Below are 24,360 nucleotides of genomic sequence, written 5' to 3' on the forward strand. Positions count from 1 at the left end.
TGAAAGTTAAGAAATATTTATTTCCACCACGAGTAACATATCCTTTTAAGTCACATAAATCAGAATGTATTAAACTTAAGACCGAAGTAGTCCTATCAACACGAGGAAATGGTTTTCTAGATTATTTAGATTCAACACACGTTTCACATTTTGAATTTGGACAATTATCGATTTTGGGAATGTTTCCCAAAGTCATTAATTTTTTAATAGAAGTTTTATTAACGTGTCCAAGTCTAGCATGCCAGAAATCGTAAGAATCCAACAAGTAAACAAAAGAGCTAGATATTTTATTATTAATTACTGAAATATTTAGTTTAAACAAAATCTCATCTGCATACCTTTTCCCAACAAAGGAATCACCCTTAGACAGTACAACTTGACCACTTTCAAATACAATCTTAAAACCCTTTTTTACTAAGATAGATCCAGATACTAGATTTTTCCTAATATCAGGTACATAAAGGACATCCTTCAAATTAAGGATATTTCCAGAAGTAAATCTAAGCGTCACAGTTCCTTTCCCCTCTATTTTGGAGGAGGAAGCATTGCCCATGAACAGACATTCTCCATCACTAGTGGGAGTGAATGAAGAAAATGCACCTCTCGTGCAGCAAATATGCTTGGTAGCTCCAGAATCTACCCACCAGTCTGTCATGTTGCTTACTAGATTCACTTCTGTCACCATAGCAGAGAAATTCCCATCCTCTACCACATGTGCCTGATGCTTCACAGCTTTTCCTTTCCTATTTCTGCAATTCTTTGCAAAGTGACCTGGTTTACCACAAACAAAACAGTCACCAACACTTTTATTTTTAAATTGGGGTTTAGACCGATTGTTCTTTCCTAAAAATTGTTTTCCCTTATTTCCGCCTTTAAAATTCTGACCCCTTGTAAAATTTTCAATTGGTTTCTTAGTCCCAAAATTTCCTTTAATAAGATTAGCCTTGGTATCAAAGTCTGGCTTTTCCTTATGTTCTGCCATTCTATTGTCCTCCTCGATTCTAATCCTGATAATCAGATCCTCTAAAGACATTTCTTTTCTCTTATGCTTCAAACTATTTTTATACTCTTTCCAAGAAGGTGGCAATTTTTTAATTATAGCTGACACTTGAAAGCCCTCACAGATTTTATATCCTTCAGCAATAATTTCGTGAATTATAATCTGCAATTCTTCAACCTGACTAACCACAGTTCTGACATCATTCATTTTAAAATCTAAAAACTTTCCCACAACAAATTTCTTGGTTCCAGCATCTTCTGTAGCATATTTTTTTCTAATGAATTCCATAACTCTTTTGCAAATTTACACGAGTAGTAAACATCATACAAATCTAAAGTCAAACAATTCAGAATATAATTTCTGCACATATAATCCTTATGTTCCCAATTAGCTAAATCCTCGGTTTCCTTATCAGTAGGATGATCAGCAATTGTAAAATCGGGTTTATCTAATTCAATAGCATCAACGACTTTAATTGTTGTCAAATAAAATCGCAATTTCATTTGCCATTTCTTAAAATTCTTTCCATCAAACAACTCAGACTTTTCAGAATACTTAGGAACAGATATATCTACGGCAGACATGGCAACTAATTATAAAGATAATTTTACTTTAGATTGTTAGAAAAATAATTAGTTGCAGCAGTGATCAGACCAATATAATGCAGAAATATAAAACTTATCGTCCGATCGAGTCTCGTGACAGCACGATGTCCTAAAGTGAAATTGCCCCGTCAATAATTGCTGTGACCTCCGTGGACAATCACTCCCAGGATACAACGATCGTAAACCACTTATGCAGCAATCACGAATGGTTTTTCTAGAACTCTTAATTGTACTCCAGAATATGTATAAAAACCCGAATATAAGAAATTCACAATATGAAAAGAGTGATTGATTCTATTTTCTTTTTGTGTGTCTTTTCCCAAAGCGAGATACGGGTTTATATAGGCAAGATGGTAGTAATAGTCTTCACTATGTTAATGCAGAATTTTAATGACTGAGTAGTGGGTGTTTTAATGGCAGTTAGTGGGTTGTTACAAAAACAAACAGTCATAAAATATTGGCTAGTTTTACCCATTAAATAATGAAGAAAAAAATATTTATTTTAGTCAAGGAAGCCCAAGAGCCCAAGGCCCCAATCAAGACATTTTAATATTTGCGTGGGGAGTGATTCGATCCCCTGACATCCCACACAAATGTCACATTTCCCACCACTTTGGCACTTTATCTAATTTGATTATTTCTTTCACATTTTATATTTATACCATAAATTTATAACATTAACAACAATCAAATCTCAGTCCAAAATCATTAAATTAAGCCCCGTTTCTACACAAATGAATCTGATACAACGTTTCCAGTTCTCGTAGAATTGGTACAGTGGGAAGCCCTAGGGCATGCTCGAGAGTTTTGGGTGACCGTTATGAGGTTTTTTAAATGTTTTCCCCATTTTTTCAAAATTTAGGTAGTGTTTGATATTTTGGTTTTTTCATGGAAAATGGTTTTCTAACTTTACGGTGTTTGATAGGGTTTTATTTCCATGGAATTACATTTTATTGCTTGTTTTGGGAATTGATCTTTTCTTGATTTTTAAGGAAAATCAAATTGTGAGAATTTGAATTCCATGTTACTGTAGCATTTTGTTTATTTATTATTTATTTTATTTTATTTTATTGGTAATGGTAATGGAAACAAATTTTAAGAATTGTTGTAAAAAAATATTTCCCTTTAATTGACAATTTTCATTTAAAATAAAGTCAAACGAACATCAAAAGATAGATGATTTTCTTGATTTTTTTATTTTTTGGTAATGGAAAAAAATTTCATCCCCAATATCAGTAAATTCTATTCATTTAATTGATAATTTTCATGTAAAATAAAGTCAAACGAAAACAAAAAAAATACTTTTATTTCAACATTTTTCACATGAAAAATTATACCAATCAAACACAATAATTTACAATTTCTAGAAATCAATTTCCTATCAATTCAATTCCCTAAAATTCGTTTTCAATTCAATTCAATTACATATTTGCAATCAAACGGATCCTTAATTTTTCTCAAATTCATTCTTTAATCATATCAACTTTTTAATTTTTAACAACAATATTTCCTCAACTTTTTTCAAAATTACAAATGTGATTTTCATTCAAAGCAAGCAGGGGCCTAATCTGATCTATTTTGGGTGACTTTTAGTGATGATTTTTAAATAATCTAAACTATGGTTCGAAGTTTGTAATCTAGCGTTTTTAAAATTCTTCACGAAATTTTTTATTTTATAATTTCTTGAATAAATTTTTTCACTTCTAAGTATAAATTACTTATGAGTTAACTTCTTTACTTATAATTTTAATCTACTAGTAATTTTTTATAATTATAAGCTAACTTATAACTAATTCTCACTTCCAAGTAAATTTTTTACTTTATAACTTTTTATATTTTATAAGCGATTTTTTTTTCTTTTATAAGTACTTTATAGGAATGTCAACAAGCGAGCCGAGTTCGAACCTAAAATTTTAGGCTCGAGCTCGGCTCAGTTAAAATAATCGAGCTTTTTTACGAGCCCTAGCGCTCGGCCAAAAAATTTCGGGTCGAGCCGGGCAAGCTCGATTTTTTTTTCTTTTAAAACTACCTTGCTGCCTTTAAAAAGGCAAGCAGAATTCTACTTTGCTGCCTCTTTTTCTTCTCTTTTTTTTAATAAAAGCTCATGAGCTGGCTCGGGCTCGGCTCATGTCCCCAAAATGGGGCTCGGTTGCTTCGAGCCACGAGTCAGGCAAGCTCGAATTTTTTTTGAGCCGGGCCACGGGCCGCCTGATCCACCAAGCCTTTTTCACACCCCTAGTGCTTTATTATTTATAAGTAAAATTTTCAGTTATTGTGTTTTTTTATTTATAAGTAAGTTTTTTTTTTATGTATTGTCTTGTAAAATAATTTTATAAAAAACTACCGATATGGTGGGTAGAGAAATAAGATCCAAATTACGTCGCACTAATTTTGAGTGATTTTTAAATCATTCAAAATCAATGCCCTAAATTGTGCTTTTTTAAACGTCTCATAAACTATTGAAACCATCATAAGTGACAAAGTAATTGGAAATTAATTTTCATAGCAATACTTAAATATCTATATGAATAACGTATTTATATTCAAACAATGACTTTATACAATCCAAAAGATAAATTTGCAAAATGAAAGATCTCTCGTAATCCAAAAGATTAAATTGGCATGACAGCCTTCTCGCATTTTTAGATGTAAATTTAGTAATCAAACTTCTCAAATCAGTTTTTTCAATATTTTTTTTTTTTTTATAAAAATTTGAAAATTTTCTTCCAACAAGGACAACGATGATAAAAATAATTGATAATATACTATAAGCAACCCAATCACGGGCTCAATTCACCATCTCATGGAAAAGTTCCAATGCTTCGAAACCCTTTCCATGTATTGCACAACCCTCAATCATTGATGTCCATGTTACACTATCTCTTGCAAGAATTCTATCGAAAGAAGTTCTTGCAGCACAAATGCTGCCAATTGTGAATGACAACTACTTGGGTATAAGGCATCATCATCAAACCAGTAATTGCCAATAATTTCGAGCTCAAACCAGCATGAATCATCATGGTGCAATAAATCCAATTCAGCGGATCTCCTCTAGATGATCCCAATTTTCATATGGTAGATTTGCGACACTAAATAGAATAATGGTTTTACGGAAGACAGTATTAGACAGAGATCGTTTCTTTTTTCTTTGAGGGAAAAGGCAAGATGATGTCTACAATCGGAATGTGCCACTAATTGGCAAGACATGGCTGAAAAAATTTCCTGCTAGCTTTTCACCTGCAAAAATAGCACAACTCAGGAGTGAGATAGGTCAATTTAAGCAAAATGACTTTGATTCACTCTACAAAGCATGGAAAAGGTATAAAGATATGATATGACACTGCCTTTAACATGGATTGTCGGACTGGTTGAAAGTTTAGATGTTCTAAAGTGGGTTAAATGGCCTCAAACAACCATCAATGGCCAAGCAAAAGAATTATGGCTAAGAAAGTTACTGGAATTCATGCATAGGAACTTATAGCAGCCCTTTCAACTCAAGTTGCTTGTCTCCCATCAAATTTCAACTTTGACAATCTAGGGAATACCACAAAATGCAAAATATGTTGTAGCCACGAATATGACAATTACAAGTACGAAATAACGCAAGATCAAATTCAATGCATCAACAATCAAAACAACAACTATCGTGAAAATCCTATGCCAAACTACTGCCATCTAGGGCTTCGAAATCATAGGAATTTTTCTTATGAAAACACGGAGAGTGTATTTCAACCTCTTTCGGGATTTGAAAGTAAAAATGATTTGCAGTTGGACAGCATTGATACTCCATGTAATAACATGGGAGCCACTATGAAAGTCACAGGAGATCAAAGAGAATCATGGGAATGTTACATAAGTGCCATCAGCAAATACACTTCCCCACTAGGGGTTGCATCGCATTATGATCGTGGACACTATGATAGGAAAATAATGATGGATGAGATGGGCAATAGTACCGATGGGCGATAAGGAGATGGCAAACGAAGTACTCTGGTTGAGAAACTTCTTTATATACACATAAGCCCAGATGGCACCAATGTACTCCATGTCGAAATGATTTGTCTGAGGAATTAGGGAGGAAATTGGAGGATTACCATTACTTATTGAATAATTATTGTCCACCTGAATGCCACATTAGCAATAAAGGGTTCCACCATATGCCCACTTGCCATGGGATGGATATTTATGCTCGCCAACGTGTGCTGAACCAAAATTGTGCCTCAACCACTGTAGCACTGCTAATAAAATTTCATGTAAAACCCATTCACTTGGCTAAAAAATAATTGGAAGACTTGGTCAGCAATTTAATTAAAGTACTCGACTTGGACATACACTAGAAACATTAGGGTGAATTCTGACATAATCAACATAAGTTTTAATGTAATAAGTTCATACGGAATATTGTTATTTAGCATCATTAGTGTTTAAGTGATACTAATGTGATATTAAATGGGATATATAATTAAATAAATAACTTAATTTTATCTTTTATTGAATATATGACTTAGTACAACGTAAATTAGTGTTCTATTACTAGTGGTGCTGGATAACATTGATCATCTATACGTACACAACGAATTACTTGACAAATGTATCAAAGTACAACCTTAACAAAACTTTAGAATTTAGATCTAATTATGACTTTCAACACAACGATGAGGGAATGTCAATTCATAAAATATTCAAAAAGCTCCTAAAAGGTTTCTATAATAGGGCTATTTGCACAACTAAAGAGAGGGATTGAAAATCTATGATCAAAATTTCCACCATAAAAAGAACATCAAAAAAAGGGTGAACACCCTTGAAAATTTAAATACTCACCCATCGAGAGACACTTTTCAAATAAAATAACGTCGAAATCTCGATCTTATTCCTTTCTCTGCAAAAATTTTGCTTCAAAAGCATCCAAAATTCTCCCAAAGAGGGAAAAATCTTCCAAAATTTGAGTAGAAAACTTGGCCATTGGCTTTAAAAGTATAATTCATTTTTTAGGTCAACAACAATTCCAAGTCTGTTGAATCTTTCGATTTGGTTTTGCGTTATACAATTGACCGAAGTTCAGCGACACCTACGGTAATGGGTCGATTAAATGGGATTGAGGCATGTGATCTTGATTAGAAAAATTTTGGGTCAAGGTGGAAATTATTAGACTTTGACCCAAGATTGTTAAATAAAAGAATTATATTATAGAAAGGACAATAGAATTTTGTTTGACAAAAAAGGGAAAAAAGAAAAAAAAAAGTCTTATAGTAAAAGGAAATAATATTTTAAATAAGAGAAGAATTTATCAAAGTAGTTCAAGGGTCTAAATTATAAATTCGTAGTATCGCATTGAGAAAGATTATACTTGGCACCATTGTATTCGCAGCAAAAAGAATTTTGGAGTGGCCAACTTGTGATTTAGTGTGAGATGGGAATTTTAACCCCCGTTCGAACCCCATTAAATTTATAATACATTTTACTCTATCTTCTTTTTAACCGTACATTCTCCAATAAAATGATATTACGCATAAACAAAGAACTTTTTTTTCTTTTTTAACCACACATTATCAAAAAATACTATTCCAAAAATTATAACGTCAAATAATGGAGCTCAAACGGGGCTTGGAGAGAAACATCATTAAAATTATAATTCATTTTTATCTCTCTTCTTATTAATCACACATTCTCTAATAAAATTATATTATACGTAATCCCAAAATTTTTTTCTAACCACACATTCTTTAAAAAAAAAAAAAAAAACCACTATTTCAACCATTAAAATTTCAAATAATAGGGGGCCTAAATGGAAATACAATATGTGGTTTTTTTTGTGTAAGTTAAGTGTTCTAATTTTATATATAGAGATGTTGAAGATATGGAATGATTATAAAAAAATAATCTCTATGATATTTTTCTACTTGTTTTTGTGTAGAATTATTTCCTTAATAGTTGATTGTGTTATTATCACACAATCTTTCCTTTTAAGGTTATTTATAGCCTAGTAACTAGAGTCTTTTACTTTGTTATAAAAATACGAATCTATTATATACAATTTATATTATCCTAATATGGTATCAAAGCGGGTTTAGTTTCATTTTGGGTAAACTTGTAAACTTTTGTTCTCTGACGAGTGATCGCGTGTCGCTAGTTCAATCAAGTTTTCTTGTTTTGATTAAATATCCACGTCAAGAAAACATTTGTTTCTTTTCTTTTGTTCAAATTCTGTACAACCAAGTATTTTTGTTCTTGATTTATTCTAAATTTGAACTTCAGATTAATTCAGATCACTATTCTTATTGTTTCTTCTCGAAGAATTGATTTTTGAGAAACTCGAGAATTACCATGTTATTTTTTCATCGAATTTATCTCCACCACTTATGTTGTTTTCGCCTCCTCACGAGTCGTGTGTTAAAGGTTCATATTTCATCATTCCTTCATCTAATAGGTGTAGTACTGACCCTACCCATGGACTTTTGGAGTGCTGCTATTAAACATGGTCTATCTTTGCCTTTCTGGATATTAAAACCATTTAAGGTTCCTATTTTGACCTTGTTCATCACACTTGTGGGTTTTTCCTTCAAGTTTTGGTGATGATTTGATTAGATTGGTAGGTGATGTTTTTCATTCTTACCAAGTTTGAGTTATTTGTTTGGCTTGTTTGACATACAAGCAATTCTGAAGCAATGTTTTGAAATCCGATATGGACATTAAACCGGGAAAGGAAAAGAGTTAAGGGTTAAAAGGTTCACTCGGGGATCAAATCACTGTCAAATCGAAAATAAAAATAATTTTTTATAAATAGTTTAATTTTATTTTAACGACAATATATAAATAAATTTGCTTTTATATATATATATATATATATATATATATATTACAATATAAAATTTATTAGTTTGTAATTTGTTTGTTGGATAATTAGAAACTCATTTCAATTTTACTGAATTCATAAGATTTAAAAAATGTTATTCCAACAGTGAGAAAAAAATTAAGTGATTTATATTATATTAATATAATATTGACTTTATTTAAAGTTTTCAATCTCCATGTGCCATAAGTATTAACTATTTGGTAATTGAAGTGCGAATTGAGCTTGGAGTATAGGATAGGGGTTCACAAAATTCCTACTAATTACTCACAATAGGGAGATGGGTGAGTTTTCTTTTATATATGGGTCCCGCATGGGACCCACCTAATGTGAGTAGTCGATTGAGGTTCAATGAACCCCTACCTATAAACCATGAATAATTCTTGAGTGCTTATATTATATAAATATAATATTGACTTTATTGAGAAGTTTTCAATCCCACATGGAAGCTAATGAATCGGGGGAGTGAAGAAGTGGTTATAAAAGTACTTCGTGGGATTGAGAGGGTGTGTAATGGAGCGGACATGTGTGAAGTGTTTCAACTTTAAAGAAACGTTATTCTCTTTGAGTAGCTTTTAATAATTTTTGAACCGATCAAATCAGTAAAATGTGATCGGTTTTTGGTTTGCCAGTTAATTGGTCTGTTCGACCGTTAGTTGATTGGTTATATAGCAAATGGTTAATGAGTAACAACTGGATCGGATTTTGGTTTGGTTCTCGATTTTTCAATTGAACTGATTGGTCTGATCTGATACTATTGTTTTGAAGTAGCATTTGATTCTTGAAAAAGGAAGATTCGATTGAATCAATTTAGTTTTCAAATTCAATTTGATTGTCACTATTTGTCGAACAATGTTAAATTTGAATTTTTCTCTTTCGTGATTATATTTTAGATTGTTTTCCCACTGCCATTATTGCTCATGTGGTTGGATTATTTCCCAACAAATTTTAGTTTTATATTCATAATTAATCCACTTATTAATTACATATTTCGTGGATATCATTACTAGTTTTTAATTATAAATTTTTATTATAATCTTATTATAATTAAAAACTAATCTTTAATTTGATTCCTCGAAGCACGAGTTTCCACCAAAATTAGGAATTTGAAGTGAAACCTTGTTGACTTGGAAGCTTTAAAAGTTCTCTTGTGAGAGTGAGTCATAGTGAGCTCTCTAACCATCAAAATGAATCTTGTATTTTTGTTCGATGTTGAGGAGAAAGATTTTGGTATTTGTTGTGGCGTTTTTGTAGTGGAGATATAGTGGTGAAGTAGGTCATTTTTCATTGTAGGGAAAATAAGGTCGTAATTTATTTTCATTTTTTTAAAATAATGTGATACTAATAGTCGGTTGAGACATTGAAGAGATAAGAAAAAAGGTGGTCTAGTAGCAAGTATATGTGGTTCCGTCAACGTCGACGAATTTGACAACATTAGATTTTGATGGACTCAAACCCTAGTTATTAAGGAGAAGTGAAAAAGCTATGCATAATTCTCAAAAGATGGGATTCATAAAAATTAAAATTTTTCGAGAAAAGTAATATATAAAAAAAATAGAAATTTCAAAATTTGTAGGATCAATGGACCCATGTAACACCATGTGGCCTCTGCTACAGGAGATTAGAGATGGCAATGGGTGGGTCCGGATAACCTCCCTCGGCCTTGGCCTTGGCCTCAACCTCTGCCCCACTAGGTAATTTTATATGCCCCGTACTCGCCCAATTACCCGTTTAAAGCGGAGTGGGGCCATTGTCCCATTTACTACATGGTTTTTTTTTTTTTTAAATTCATTTTATTGTCCTCATTTATCAAAGTGAGACAATAATATATTTATTAATTTATTTTTAAAAGCTAAATTATTCAAATATATTTGATAAACTAAGACTTTTATTATTTGTTATATTTTTTAGATGATTTTAGTTGCTATATTTTATTATAACTAATGAAATTTCGTGAAATTTTCTATTTAAAATATTGAATTCTTAAAATAATAATAATAATAGACAGGATTGGGCGGTGCCCTTGTTACGTGTACCCACTCCAGAGCGAAGGATCAACCCAAATACCTAATTAAGTGGGTAATCTTTGTCTCGTGAATATCAGATTTGATGGATATTTTTGCAAGCAATGCTGGAGGTAAATAATTTTTGTACATAGTACAAAAATATTTTTCCTTTTTTTTGTGATCCCTATTGGAGATACATCGATGTGTGTTTGAATGGTTACTTTTATTATGTATAATTCTCTAATTTTTATATTGCTTTAATCCCCCTTTTTTTGCATGCTTTTAATTTCCTAAATAATTCCTATAATTTTTATATTATTTTGAAATCTCCAATCTTATATACATTTAATTCAAAATAGTAAAAAATAAATAAATAAATAAAACAATAATGTCCAACGAATCATCCCGCACATGGGTTGGAAATTATCAAAACGTGTTGATGTAACATAAAAGTTTTAACCTTTAAAATTAAAGTTTACTTCTTCTTCTTCCTTCTTCCTTCTTTTTTTTTTTTTTTAAATGTTCATATTTACGTCATGTTTGAGCTTCATTCTTTGAAAAAAAAAAAATACATTCTTAAACAATAATTTGATATCATTTCAACTATACATTTTTCAATAAAATAATATTATATAGAAATTCAAAACTTTTTCTTATTTTTTAATCACACATTATCCATCAATCTACTATTCTAAAATACATTCTTTAAAAATAATGTGGTTTAAACACACCCTTAATACAAAGTTCTTAATTTTGTTGTGTTGATTGGTTTAATTTTCATCAAAGTAGGGTTGAATTTTCACTATAAAAAACCAAAAAAGGGAGGGGATATTTCATTGGTTGACCCAAACTTGATATAATATTCTCTATACATTTCATGCTATATTTTCATAAAATTGACAACTCGATATAAGGTTCGTTCTTCTCTTTCTATGATTGTGCCCATAAAAAAGGGAACCGAGTTGTGATATATAAAGATTTTATTTTAGGGTCATGTAGTATCGAAAATACTTGCATGAAGGTCACATGACTTTAGGATGTCGATTTTCTTGACTCTCTTATACCATCCTTTCTTAATTCTTAATTCATATTTTATTTGTTATTAACTTATGCTATTCATATTGTTTCTTAACTCATGTTTGAGCCTCATTTTTAATTATATATTTTTTCACAAAATAATTTTACACCTAAACTCAATTTTTTTTTCTATTTTCAACCACAATTTTTCAAAAAATCACTATTCAAAAAAAATACTTTTCCCCAAAAAATAATCTCAAACAGGGACTTATTGTCTAAATTATTAAATCTACAACAAATTCCGATTTATACAACACGTGTCAAGCCCAAAAAGGCCCAAAAAGCGTGTGCCCGCCCAGGCCTTATCAGGGCAAGTTGGTGGCCAGACCTACCCATTTGACACAAGTACTGTTTGGTAAATTTAAATCAATCATATTATGGGTACATTCAGATATCCAATAGGGTGTCCAAAATGAACACCCGGCGTCTCAGCCAACGCCGAGGCGCCTGCCACGCTAGGGCCGACCGATGCCTGACCAATACCGAGATGCCGTTGGACACTTCGATGTACCATAAGCATTATTCAAACTTAAAATAGTTTCAACTTTTAGATGGAATTTTTTTCAATTAATTCACATGTACAGAATAAAGTTTTACGGAAAATTGTTAGAATACCCTCATGATGTGGGGTTCATCGTGAAAAAAATTTGCCAAAAAATATCCCACCCACACCTTACGTATGTGTTCTGACAGATTTCTTCACAGAAATCTGCCGGTACATCAAGTGTCTTCCAACTTTTTTATATGCAATGGCTTAACAAATAATCATTTTTTTTTTTAACAAAACCAAATTAGTCAATAAGTTTTCATGGAAGAAAAAAACCAAAGGTAAAACGAAGTTTATATATAATTGTTTTTAATACTTGTCTAGCTCAAAATATGATTTAATCTGTCATATCATAATTTTGTAGCTCTGCCGACCCCTTTAGCTACCTTTCATTCTCTCTCTATTAGAATCAGGGGCGGATTTAGATCCACTAGCCTGGGCCCAAGACAGGTCAGGCCACCCTACTTAATTTTTTTTTTTCGAGTCAAAATATTTTGAGTAATATTATTCATCACCTGATGTTAAGAACCAGTTTATGTGACAATTATATGACATTAAATAATAAACTCAGTTATATGTAAAGTGGCATGACTCGTTTAATGTATACGCAGCATTATTGCTCATTTAAGTGAATGGATATTCTATATTTATATTACAGTGTCCATAATGCACACGTGAAATTTCATAATTGGAGGGTTGAAGAAATTGTTTTTCAACTCTTCAATAATGTTATGCCACTTTTACATTATGGATACCCTTATGGATAACAGTAAATTTATGAAGTGTAATCACCTAAAATTTTGCTCTATTACCACTTATTTAAATAAAATTATTTAAAAAAAAATTGTAATAGTTCAACCTTGACTCTGCTCTGATTTGAATTGACGTTAAGAAGGTAATGAAAGCTACAGGTGTAGGTTAATCAAAGGGTCAACTCCCAACCATAATCATCACAAATTCATTATTATCAGTGTCATTATTGTCCGTGCAAAGCAAATGCAACTGTTGCGAGTAGTTAACAGTATTAATTAACATCACATCAACAATATTAATTAGCAGTTTTTAACCTAAGTTATAATTGTGGGACAAACATTATTATTGTATCTTATTTGATTTGATTACAGGGTCCCATAAAGAAATCAGCCTCTCACAGCTGGAATGATAATTATGATATGTAAATACCATGCACGCATGAATTTCTTAAAGGTTGAACTCTAATCTTAAGAGCCCCCACCGTCGCGCCTTTGAAGCATCGTAAGGAAGGTAAATCACAAGATGTGTTCCAACTGGCTAAAGAACAAGAGTTTGCATGTACACTGGTGTTCACAAAGAGTTTAGTTCCATATTTTAGGAATTGAACCCTCACACTGCGGTTGTTAGCATGGCTAAGACTACATCACTCATTTCCTTTGCACTACTGAGACATGCCTCGAGAGACGCATGCATGAATTTCTTAATTCATGGAACATATGTCTTACCTATAAAACCAATAATTTGAGATATAATGAAAACAAATTAATGACAGGAATTTGCCTTTGAGGAATTAATGAATGGGAAAATGTCTAGTCTGGGTTATAACTAACAAAACTAGCTCTCAGTAGGTCAGTTGTTTTAGAGTTTTCAAAGGTAGATAATTATATAAAATATTTCGCCTTTTATTTACTGTCATTAAATATTTGCAAAGCGATTACTCTGCATTGTCTGGGACAAATGCGAGGCTTGCGTTACCCCATACTATACATAAGATTTTTCATTACTATTTTTTTTCTTCCAATCATGACAATATAAGAACAAGGGTAATTGACACAAAACGTTTCTACCTCTAAAGTTTATTTGTGGAAAACATTCATATCTTTCATTTTTTGACGTTTTTATCCTTATCATTCACCTTTCTTTGTGCTGAACGATCTTTTCACCAATTTTTAACTTAAAATGACTAAAATATCCTCTTATTTATACAAAACAAAAAAAGAAAAGACAAGAAAATTGCATCTATAGGCCCAAAATTTTGAAAAGTGCAAAAGAGTCCAAATTTGATAAAAACCATCACCTTCTTTCACCCCCCCCCCCACTCCACCCCGGCCTCCACCTCAACAACCACCACCCACCGCCTAAAACATCAAAGCTCACACCAACTAGTTGTCTAACCTGCCTAAAAGCTTAAGTTCTTGTTACCAACACATTGTTGTCCAATCTTTATTTGATCTAGCTAAAAATACAAATTAAAGTTTAAGTCAAAATTAACAATCAATTTTAACCAAATATTTTAGAATAATGCTACTAGTTCACAATGGAGTTACATAATGGTTTAAATAAAAATCATAGTGTCAAAAAGAGAGCATTGAAGTTTTTTATTTAATTTATTTGATTGAAGAAATTTTGTTCAATTATATCTCATCATATTATCTGTATGTAATTTATTATGTACATGTAGCACAATCTAACATTTTATGAGATTCACGACTTTTTAATCACATATTTGATCAACTTTTATAAAATTTAGAGGGTGTTTGATGAGAATTAAAATTAAATTTTTTTTAGTAAATTGTGATAAAAATATTTGAAATGTGTAGTTGAAAAGTTGTAAGAGTCATGAAAAATATAATTAATATTGATTGCTTGGCTTTGACTTAGATTAAAATTAAATTTTAATCCAAACCACACATGCTCTTACTAAAAAAATATTTTTATATTTAAATCAAATGGGGCCTAGTTAATAGTTAAGCTATTGTACAGTGAATGTGGAGATATGGGGCTGTAATCCATGAAACCATGATACCGCACAACCACCACGAGCGTTCAAAATCAAGCACAACTACTCTCTCTCTCAAAACTATTAGTCCTTTTTTGTCTCTCTATGGATGTGTTTGAGTCCCTTTTTCGGAAAAATAAAATTTAAAATAATGATTTTTTTTTTAAAAATGTGAAATTAAAAAGTAATAACAATTTTGAGTTCACGAGTAAAATTATTTTATTGAAAATAATGTATAATTAAAAATTAGTCGAAGAAAAAATAAATTTTAAAAACAAGGTTTCAAACATGGCCTATATCTAAACCTCGGAGATTGAGCCTTTAAAGCGAAGGGAGATATTAAAAAGAAAAGCAAAGAAAAAGAAAGAAAGCAACATATCATAGCAAAAACCCTATTGCATATACAACTTGTACACCTTCTACTTGTATGTTTTTGGTCTAAATAGTTACATTATCTTTTTTCCTTTTACCTCCACGTTAAGCAGTAAGTTCATAAAATAGAATTGTTAGAGAGTAAAAATTCTTGAAGGAATGTCTTTGTTTCTCTGATATTTGATCTCATCTTTCTTAATCAGTTAAAGAGAGATACGATGTAGAAAAACTTGTCTAAACGTGATTATTTATTTCGAGGACAAAGCTATCGACTTTACATGCCCATCGTTTGAGTCTTGGATGAGTATTTGATCTCATCTTTCTTAACCAGTTAAAGGGAGTGATGACGATGTAGAAAAACTTGTTAAGTGTGATTATTTATTTCGAAGACAAAGCTATCGACTTTACATACCCAACATTTGAGTCTTAGATGAGTATATTTGATCTCATCTTTCTTAACCAGTTAAGGGGAGTGATGACGATGTAGAAAAACTTGTCTAAGCATGATTATTTATTTCAAGGACGAACCTATCGACTTTACATACCCATCATTTGAGTCTTGGATGAGTATGTAATAATTAATTGTTTAATCAGGTGATTTCTATATCACATTCTTGATTTAAAAAGCATCTAAAAAACAATATCTGCAATTTTCATTCTAGATTTAAATTAAAACTGACATTTTTATTTTGCAATTTTTTCGTAGCTCTATTTGGGGACAGATTCCGTCCCACGTCACCAACCAAACCTTCATTTGGGATGAATGTATAAAGGGTAATTTATAAATAGATATAAATGAGTGGTGAATAAATGAATAGTACTTATGGATTCATTAGAAGTGTGATTGAAAATTAAGTTTGATCATTCATAACATTCACAATTTTTTTTCAAATCGAAAAAACACCGATACTTAGAAGATCAATATATATATATATATAAACACATTAATCGATTAAGATCTTTTAAGATTTGTACCACAATCAAAGAAAAAGTAAGGACACATAATATACCTCCTATGCACTAGATTTAAAATCATCTTTAGACTTTGGCCAATATGGTAGAGTCTACTCTTGCAAAGAAATTATAGAGTAATAGAAGGGGCATGCAGCTCAACTTTTGGCTTCTTTCCTTCTTGACAATACCTTCTACGCTTTTATTAAAGATTAAAGAAAAAAGAAAAAAAAATAGAGTAAGTTAGCTATTAATGATCAATATTTTTCTATAGTTACATAATCAGTATATAACGATTCAAATTATTTAAATTTTTGTTAAGTCATCGAATAATTTTTGCATGTCCAACTTTATAAACTATCTTTGTTTTCTCGACTTCCCTAAAAATTTGAAATGAGATATGTTTTGATGAAAGGCGTGAGGTGATTTCACGAAAATTTGAAATTAGAAATCAACTCATTGCCAGAATAATTTAGGGACGGGTGGAAAGTTACAAAAGGTAATTATTAAATAAACGTGAAATTATTCATTTTTAAGCAATACACCATAATAAAGGATTTGATGTGCCATTTCCTATTAAGGAAATGTTGGGAATAGAAATTTTGTTACAAATTGAAGATGAAAGAATAAGGCGTGTATTTTATTCCAATTGGTCACTATTAGTTTCTTCATTACCTCCATGATTTAAAATATCATATTAACATATAAATTTGTAATTTTTTTATGATTAAATTTTTGGATGAATTAATATAATGAGCCTGTTTGGGAGTGATTTTGAGGACTGATTTTTTGACCATTAGGAAAAGAGTGGGGTCGATATATGAAAGAAGAAATCAAATATGACGACTGAAATAGTGAAATAACGGTCAAAAAATCAATTTTTTGGGGCAAAAAATCGCTCCCAAACAAATATTAATCCACTCACTTGAAGAATATATTAATTAAGTCCTTATTTGGTAGAAATTAATATCAAATAATAAATTTTGATAAAAGTTAATGGAATGTGTGGTGTAATGTGGATCCTATAAAATTTATGATTAAAATTAATTGTTGATTTTAACTTAAATTTTAGCTCTTGTTTAAGCCCCATTTTGAAGGAAAGAATGCATTTTGAATAGTAGATGGATGGAGAATGTATAGTTAAAAATTATGAAAAAATTTTGAATTTACGTATAATATTATTTATTGAAAAGTGTATAGTTGAAAATGAGTTTTGAAAAAATGAGTTTTTAAAAGAATGGAACTCAAACAACGGCTTAATCATCTTTTTAACTTGACCAAACAGAGGCTAAATAAATTATACATATTCAAAAATTCTTTTCGCCTACCAATGCTTCTCAAAATACATGAAAAACCAAAAGGCGAAAAAAAAAGAGAAATGATATTCGTAGTACTTATTATGTCAGTTGTTCTACGTAGCATACACATGACAAGTAGTTATTAGATGTATTAATGAGGCAATTTTTTATTAACTTTTTTATCATATAATTATATGTCATGTGTATGTCACGTAGAACGACTGTCGTAATGAATGATCGTAAATACCATTATTAAAAAAAAAAAAAAAAATTCTCAGATCTAATCGCTCGGAAGTCGGATCTCCATAAAGTTCCCATTTTTTACATTAAGGACCTTATCATGGTTTGGTCATCTCTGAACCACGAGTATCCGTAAATTACATCTTTTTATGCCACAAGAAGCCGTGTTATTGGAGGGTCCATAACTGGTTCATACACCGTATGATAGCTAATTACATGCAATCTGTTGGGTCCCTATTCAATTGGTCATCTGTAACACGTACAAGCACTCACGTGTCTAGTTATTGCGCTATATGACCCATCATCGAGTGACCAGGTGTAGTACACACTGTCATACACTAAAAATCTTCTTTAACTAATTCAAATTAAAAAGGAAGAAAGCCTCGTTTTATAAAAATTAAAATTCAAATTTTAATATGAATTTAAATCAATAATTAATTTTAATCATATATTTCATCAAATCCATAACTTTTTAATCACATATTTCATAATTTGTTTTTATCAAAATTTAGTAAAAATTTGATTTTAATTTCCACCAAATAAAGGCAAAATTATTGAATAAAAACACGTGATTTATTTATTTTTAGTCAAAATCTATAACTAAGTTCATTTAGGTCTGGTTTGATTTATCGAAAGAGTCAATAAAAATTTAAGTCCGTGTTTTGTATAAATTTTTTAAAATTTACCCTTTTTCAAACTTATATTTTTAGCACGTTATTTCAATAAAATAATTTTGCATGTTGATTCATAACCTTTTCCTAAATTACATATTCTTAAAAAAAAAAAATCACTTTCCATAAAATTTATTCTTAAAAAATTTACTCAAATAAGCGTTTAGTTAATAATTAATTTTAACAATATATTTTCATCTGATCCACAACTATTATTAACATTTTAACAACACACTTTCATTAACTTTTATAAAAAAAAAAAAAAAAAAATTGCCATAACAAAATGAAAAGTTCGGAGCTCGGAGCCCACAAACCCAAAGCGCAATAAGAACAAAATCTGTAGCCATTTACTAGGTCTGCGCCCCCACTCCTCGCACCCCTACAAAATCCACCCCACATTCTTAAAGTCTCCTCCTCCACTTCTATAGAAAGATGGCTCAATGCAAAGCTTTGGGCTTCTCTTTCTCCATCATCTTATACTTCTTTGCTTGACTTTAATGAATGCAGGCCTTTAATCTCTTTTTCTAGGAAGAACATGGCTCAACAAGTAAACTTTCCATTCTTGTTAGATACTTTGTATTGTGAGGAAGAAGAGCATTGGGATAATGAAGAAGATAGCATCTTTAAAAATGATAGCAAAACATTAAACCATAAATCTCTAGTGTTACTTGAACAGGATTTGTTGTGGGAAGATGAAGAGTTAAGCACATTATTGTCAAAAGAGCAGGAAAATGAACTGTACAATGGCCTTGAGGAGAACCCATCTTTGGCCAATGCTAGAAGTGAAGCAGTGGAGTGGATGCTGAAGGTTACTGTATATTATTCATTCTCTGCTGTCACTGCAGTTCTTGCAGTTAACTACTTGGACAGGTTTCTCTCCAGTTTTCAATCCCACAAAGAGAAGCCATGGATGACTCAACTAGCAGCTGTGGCTTGTCTTTCTTTGGCTGCAAAAGTAGAGGAGACTCAAGTGCCTCTCCTTTTAGACCTCCAAGTATGTAAAATTTCTATTTTGATGTATGCTACCATAGGAAGAAGGATTGGACAATACTGAATATCGAAAATTATGAAAGTGCAAAAGTCAAATTTTGTTTCCAGTTTTGTCTACTAAATGATAATTTTGTATATTTGGAATATTGATAAGGGGTTTTTATGGATTTAGGTGGAGGAGCCTAAATATGTATTTGAGGCAAAAACGATTCAAAGAATCGAGATGTTGGTTCTGTCCACCCTTGAATGGAAGATGAATCCTGTTACCCCACTTTCCTTTCTTGATTACATTGCAAGGAGACTAGGATTGAAGAGACACCTATGTAGGAGATTTCTTAAGAAATGCGAGTGTCTGCTTCTCTCTCTCACTTCTGGTAAGCATTTTGAGACACTTAGTAGTCCATGTCTCAGATTAAGCTCTTAAACGAGGTGATTCAAAGTGACATCGAAGCACGTATTTCACCGCTGTTTACGAACACTTGTACATGGGTTATGCCTGATAGTTAGAATGCAATAAACTTTTAACTTTTACTGATCATATTGTGTTGTATCAATTGCAGATTGTAGATTCATCTGTTATCTGCCTTCTGCATTGGCCACTGCTGTAATGCTGTATGTTATAAGTAGTGTAGAGCCCTGCATTGGAGTCGAGTACCAATACCAACTATTAGGCATTCTTGGAATCAAAAAGGTTGGATTTCCATTTTCCCATCTAAATTTCATTCTTACAGATCTCGTCTAAAGGTTCAAACTGATAAAAAGATTCTTCATCGCATTTCATAGTCTACGTGACATGTTTTTCTATATAAATTTAATCTTCGACGGCTATTTAAACAATCTTTGTGTAATGAAACAGGAGAAAGTGGAGGATTGTTGTAGACTAATACAGGAAGTGACAACAAATGCTCACTTCCACTCATCCAACAAAAGGAAGTTTGGATCATTTCCTGATAGCCCCAATGGGATTATGGATATTTCATTCAGTTCTGATAGCTCTAATGATTCATGGGCTGTGGCATCATCATCAGTTTCCTCTTCACCCGAGGCAATGTCCAAGAAAATCAAGAACGTTACCTAATTTCCTAGTCCTCAAACTTCGCTTAATGTAAAACATGAGTTCTTCATTCAAAAATTTTCGACATTCATATCTTCAAACTATTGCATTTGGGTGCAAGTTTGTCCCAACACTACCACAATTTCCCTTTCTTTCACATAAGACTGGAGAATACTCTTATTTATATGTTTAATAATATTTAAGCAATATCATTTATTTCTATTTATTCATGTGTTAATGAAAAGTTGTTTTGAATTTGACATTTTCTTTAATCTATAAATTTAGTCAGCGGCGTTTTTCAACATAGACAAGAACGGGTGTTTGCAAGGGTAAAATTTGTTTGCATGTGAGGGGAGGAAAAATTTGTCGGGCACTAGAATCAATTGGAATTGAAGTTTGCTACATCTTTTCGATTTCACCTCGTTGGAAGAGCCAACTTTGTGTTTTCAATCATTAGCCAATAGGATTTTAGATGATATGAAATAGTATTAAAAAACGTTAAATTTTTCGATTATTATAGAATTAATTTCTAACCCTAGAAGGAAGGATAAAAATTTCTCACTATTGACGTGACAAGAGAACTTTAGTTATGATTCTTTAAATTTATTATCGTTTCAAATAACTATAACTAAAGTTCTTTTATCACGTCAACATCGAGAAAATTTATCATGTTCACTGAGAGTAGGAGACCAGAACTATTAGTTAGTATTTCATAGCAAACACGGATAGAATAGTTAAGTTGGATAACACTAAACATTGATGATAGAGATCATAAAAAATATTGTTTCTTGCTATTAAATTGTACTCAATGAAGTAAACGATACTATTTGGTCATTATCACTTGTTTGTTGAAGACCAAAAAATAAAAAAAATGTAGTGTATATATTTCGCAGTAAACTACTTGACTTTAGTTGAGGTTTAGAGCCCGTTTGATTCCCATTTTTCTAAAAATGAGAATGAAAAATATACTCGTTACGGGACCCACATAAAAGATATAAAGTCAAATATGGTAACTTGATGTGATGGATAACGGTTACAATTTTCATTTTTGTGGCCAAATAATGAGAATCAAACAGAGCCTTAATTCAAGATTGGCTGCGGATTCTTAATTTCTATTTTCATTTTTCTAAATTCATCGGTTGAGTTTACTCGGGGTTAGTCGAAAATTGAGTCTACTCAATTATAGTCGTGGCCGAGCTACACACGAGTTGGGGGTCAAATTCCCATCTTAACGTCTAAAGTACTTGGTATTTGAAAAATGACATTGGTTGATTTATTTCCTTGGTAGGATCAAATGATAAAATAAAAATATTTCATTGCAATGCTCTATTATTGGATGTTTAATAAATAACTCTTACATTAACTAAAGTCTGCTCATATTTTTGAATTGAGTATATTATTGATCTTTGATGTTAGCATTACCGTGAATGTCGGAGCGATATAATGTGCACACGCTCATACGTAGGGAAATTTGCAGAATTTGTCTTAATTTATCATCTTAATAATAAGTCGGTCTTCAACTATTAGTATTTGAATCAACCTTAAATGATATAAATAATCATTCAATTTTTCGTTAAATTATTATGTGATCTTTATATAAACATAACTCGATTCAAATCTTTGGGCAACAATCTAAATTGGTATGTAAAACCTAGTTTCGAGCATGTTTGGCAAAGCTTTAATTAAAATTTGAGCAATCGAACTTGTCAAACATTTTTTATCTACAAATTTCTTAAAATCTACAATTTACGGTCCACATATTACGTATAATTCATAAGTACTATCAAATACATATGATTTCTAAAGTTGGATAGTAAGATCATGTGACGATTTAAAAGAGATAATAAAACTTCTATCGACTGATTAAGTTAAGCCTTTGTTTGAGCCTCATTCTTTGGAAAAAAAAAATGTATTTTTAACAGTGTTTTGACATCATTTAACCATACATTTTTTAATAAAATAATATTATATGTAAATTCAAAATTTTAACTTATTTTTTAACCACACATTTTCTATCAATACACTATTCAAAAATTCATTATTTCCCCAAAATGAGGCTTAAAATAAATAAAGGTCGGACCACTAATGCAATTTGTCCAATATATGTGGACGTGGATGCAAGTTGATTTGCGCCTATATTGACTGTGTCATTGAGTAAACCTATGAGCGTGTCAACAGATAGTATTATGAAATGGGACAGATTTTTTTGTCTCCTTACATTTGTTTTCTTGTCGTATGATGAGCTTCTTGCTGGCAAAATTAGCTTTACAAACATATACTATGGAAGTTTTTGCTAATTTGTGCTCCATTTTCAAATCTAACTTTTTTACTTTAGCTCCATTTGGTAATGATTTTTCATCCAAAAAAAATTGATTTTTTAATCGTTATTTCACCATTTCAACCGTCATTTTTGAATTCTTCACTCACATGTGGCGTCCACCTTTCTCTCTAACGATTAAAAAATCAATTCTCAAAATCACTACCGAACGGGCTCTTAATGGCCCGCATTGTTACAAAATACCTAAGGAGTTGGTGGAAGAAATCTCGGGAGCGATGCCACGGAAAATTACGTGAAATTTAGGTTATAGCTTTTAAATTAAATGATTCGATATGATATAAAAATAGATAATATTTTAGCGGAAGTTCATAGTAATATTTTAAAATTTTCACTTATATTAAAATCTAATCCATATAAATAGATAAACTCTATGGATTAAAAGATAAGAGGATAAAAAAGCTAATTACAATCTGAATAGAGCTACCTCAAAAACCATGCACATCCCAATACATAAGCGCGAGAAATTGAATCAAGAGCCTTTCTCCTCCACTTGAATTGATTTTAACTTCTTATGGTTCATAATATATTGAATATTGTTTTCTTCCAATTATGGAATCTTATATCTTATCTTTGTTGGAAAAATGAGTAAATGGGTCATTTTTGACATAAGTTTGAATGGGATCCGTTGGTCTGATTTGGAAGATCAAAGTTGATCCGTGTTCTCCTTCATGATAGCGTCGAAACCATATATTTACTTGCAAAAATTGATTAACGGATGAATGAGAAATTGGAGCTCAAAGTTAGCCATTGGAAGATGGTTTATGTGAAAAAAGTGACATTTGTCACACATAGGAAAATGAAGAAAGTATGAACCACTTTATATATGCTTACACTTTGAAATGATGTAGTCATGTGTAGTATAGAGGCTCTCTCCAGGGGTGCAAATTTCGGACCGAAATAGCCTTCGGACCTTGAACTTGGCTGCTGTCGCGACTTGCGTACACGAATGTCAGATCGAACAAGGCAAAATTCGCCCCTTCAGAGAGCCCACGTTTTGCAATTTTTTTTTGCTTTCTTCAATGACTTTTGAGTTTCTGAAACTGCAAAAATGCCAATGGATTTCCAATGGTCACAGTGTTAATGGGCAGTAACTCCAATGGACTCCCAATAATCACAATGTTAATGGGTAGTATGCCTATAAAAAGACTCATTCTCCAGCAATCTAACACATTCGAAAATCTCACATACATTCTTGCGTACACAGTTTCTTCTTTTTTGCATTCCTTGTCCAATAAGGTCTGGTTATTGTGGTGATATTATTCGAATACTAGATCAGTTCGCCAGAGTAGTATCTGCGGTGCTCAGATTCTACTGTATACCGTTGTATTCTGGAAAACAGTCGCTCGGATTAAAACTCAAGCAAATACGGTGAGAGGATGAATCTGTTTTAAGGACACCGTGTTCACACAGGCCTCGAGTTAAAAGTTTATATGAAATTATAAGCACGTCGTTAATTTTATTTCTCTGAAATTTTTGTTAATTTTCAGCTTTCCAGTTTAAATTTATTAAATTAACGTGTTTTACATAACTTAATATAATTTAGTTCTAAATTAGATTAATATATTGTGGTTTATGATAATTTAGTTTATTGTGTAATTAACTAATATTA

The 24,360-nt window shown here is 31.4% G+C and overlaps 1 protein-coding gene across 1 annotated transcript; it reads left to right on the plus strand.

Moving 5' to 3' along the window:
- The first annotated feature begins 18,747 nt into the window (after positions 1-18,747).
- LOC111388187 (cyclin-D3-1-like) lies at positions 18,748-20,639 on the plus strand. Its single transcript, XM_023012872.1, has 4 exons — positions 18,748-19,363; positions 19,532-19,733; positions 19,920-20,050; positions 20,216-20,639. Exons 1-4 carry the CDS (start codon positions 18,905-18,907, stop codon positions 20,435-20,437), a joined length of 1,014 nt encoding a protein of 337 aa, XP_022868640.1. The 5' UTR covers positions 18,748-18,904; the 3' UTR covers positions 20,438-20,639.
- The last annotated feature ends 3,721 nt before the right edge of the window (positions 20,640-24,360 follow it).

The sequence above is a fragment of the Olea europaea genome, unplaced genomic scaffold, assembly GCF_002742605.1.
Source record: "Olea europaea var. sylvestris unplaced genomic scaffold, O_europaea_v1 scaffold464, whole genome shotgun sequence".
NCBI lineage: Eukaryota > Viridiplantae > Streptophyta > Magnoliopsida > Lamiales > Oleaceae > Olea > Olea europaea.

Coding starts and splice junctions, on each gene's coding strand:
- LOC111388187 (XM_023012872.1), top strand. CDS start 18,905: ATGGCTCAACAAGTAAACTTTCCATTCTTGTTAGATACTTTGTATTGT. Junction 19,734..19,919: donor GCTTCTCTCTCTCACTTCTG/GTAAGCATTTTG, acceptor TATCAATTGCAG/ATTGTAGATTCATCTGTTAT. Junction 20,051..20,215: donor GCATTCTTGGAATCAAAAAG/GTTGGATTTCCA, acceptor GTAATGAAACAG/GAGAAAGTGGAGGATTGTTG.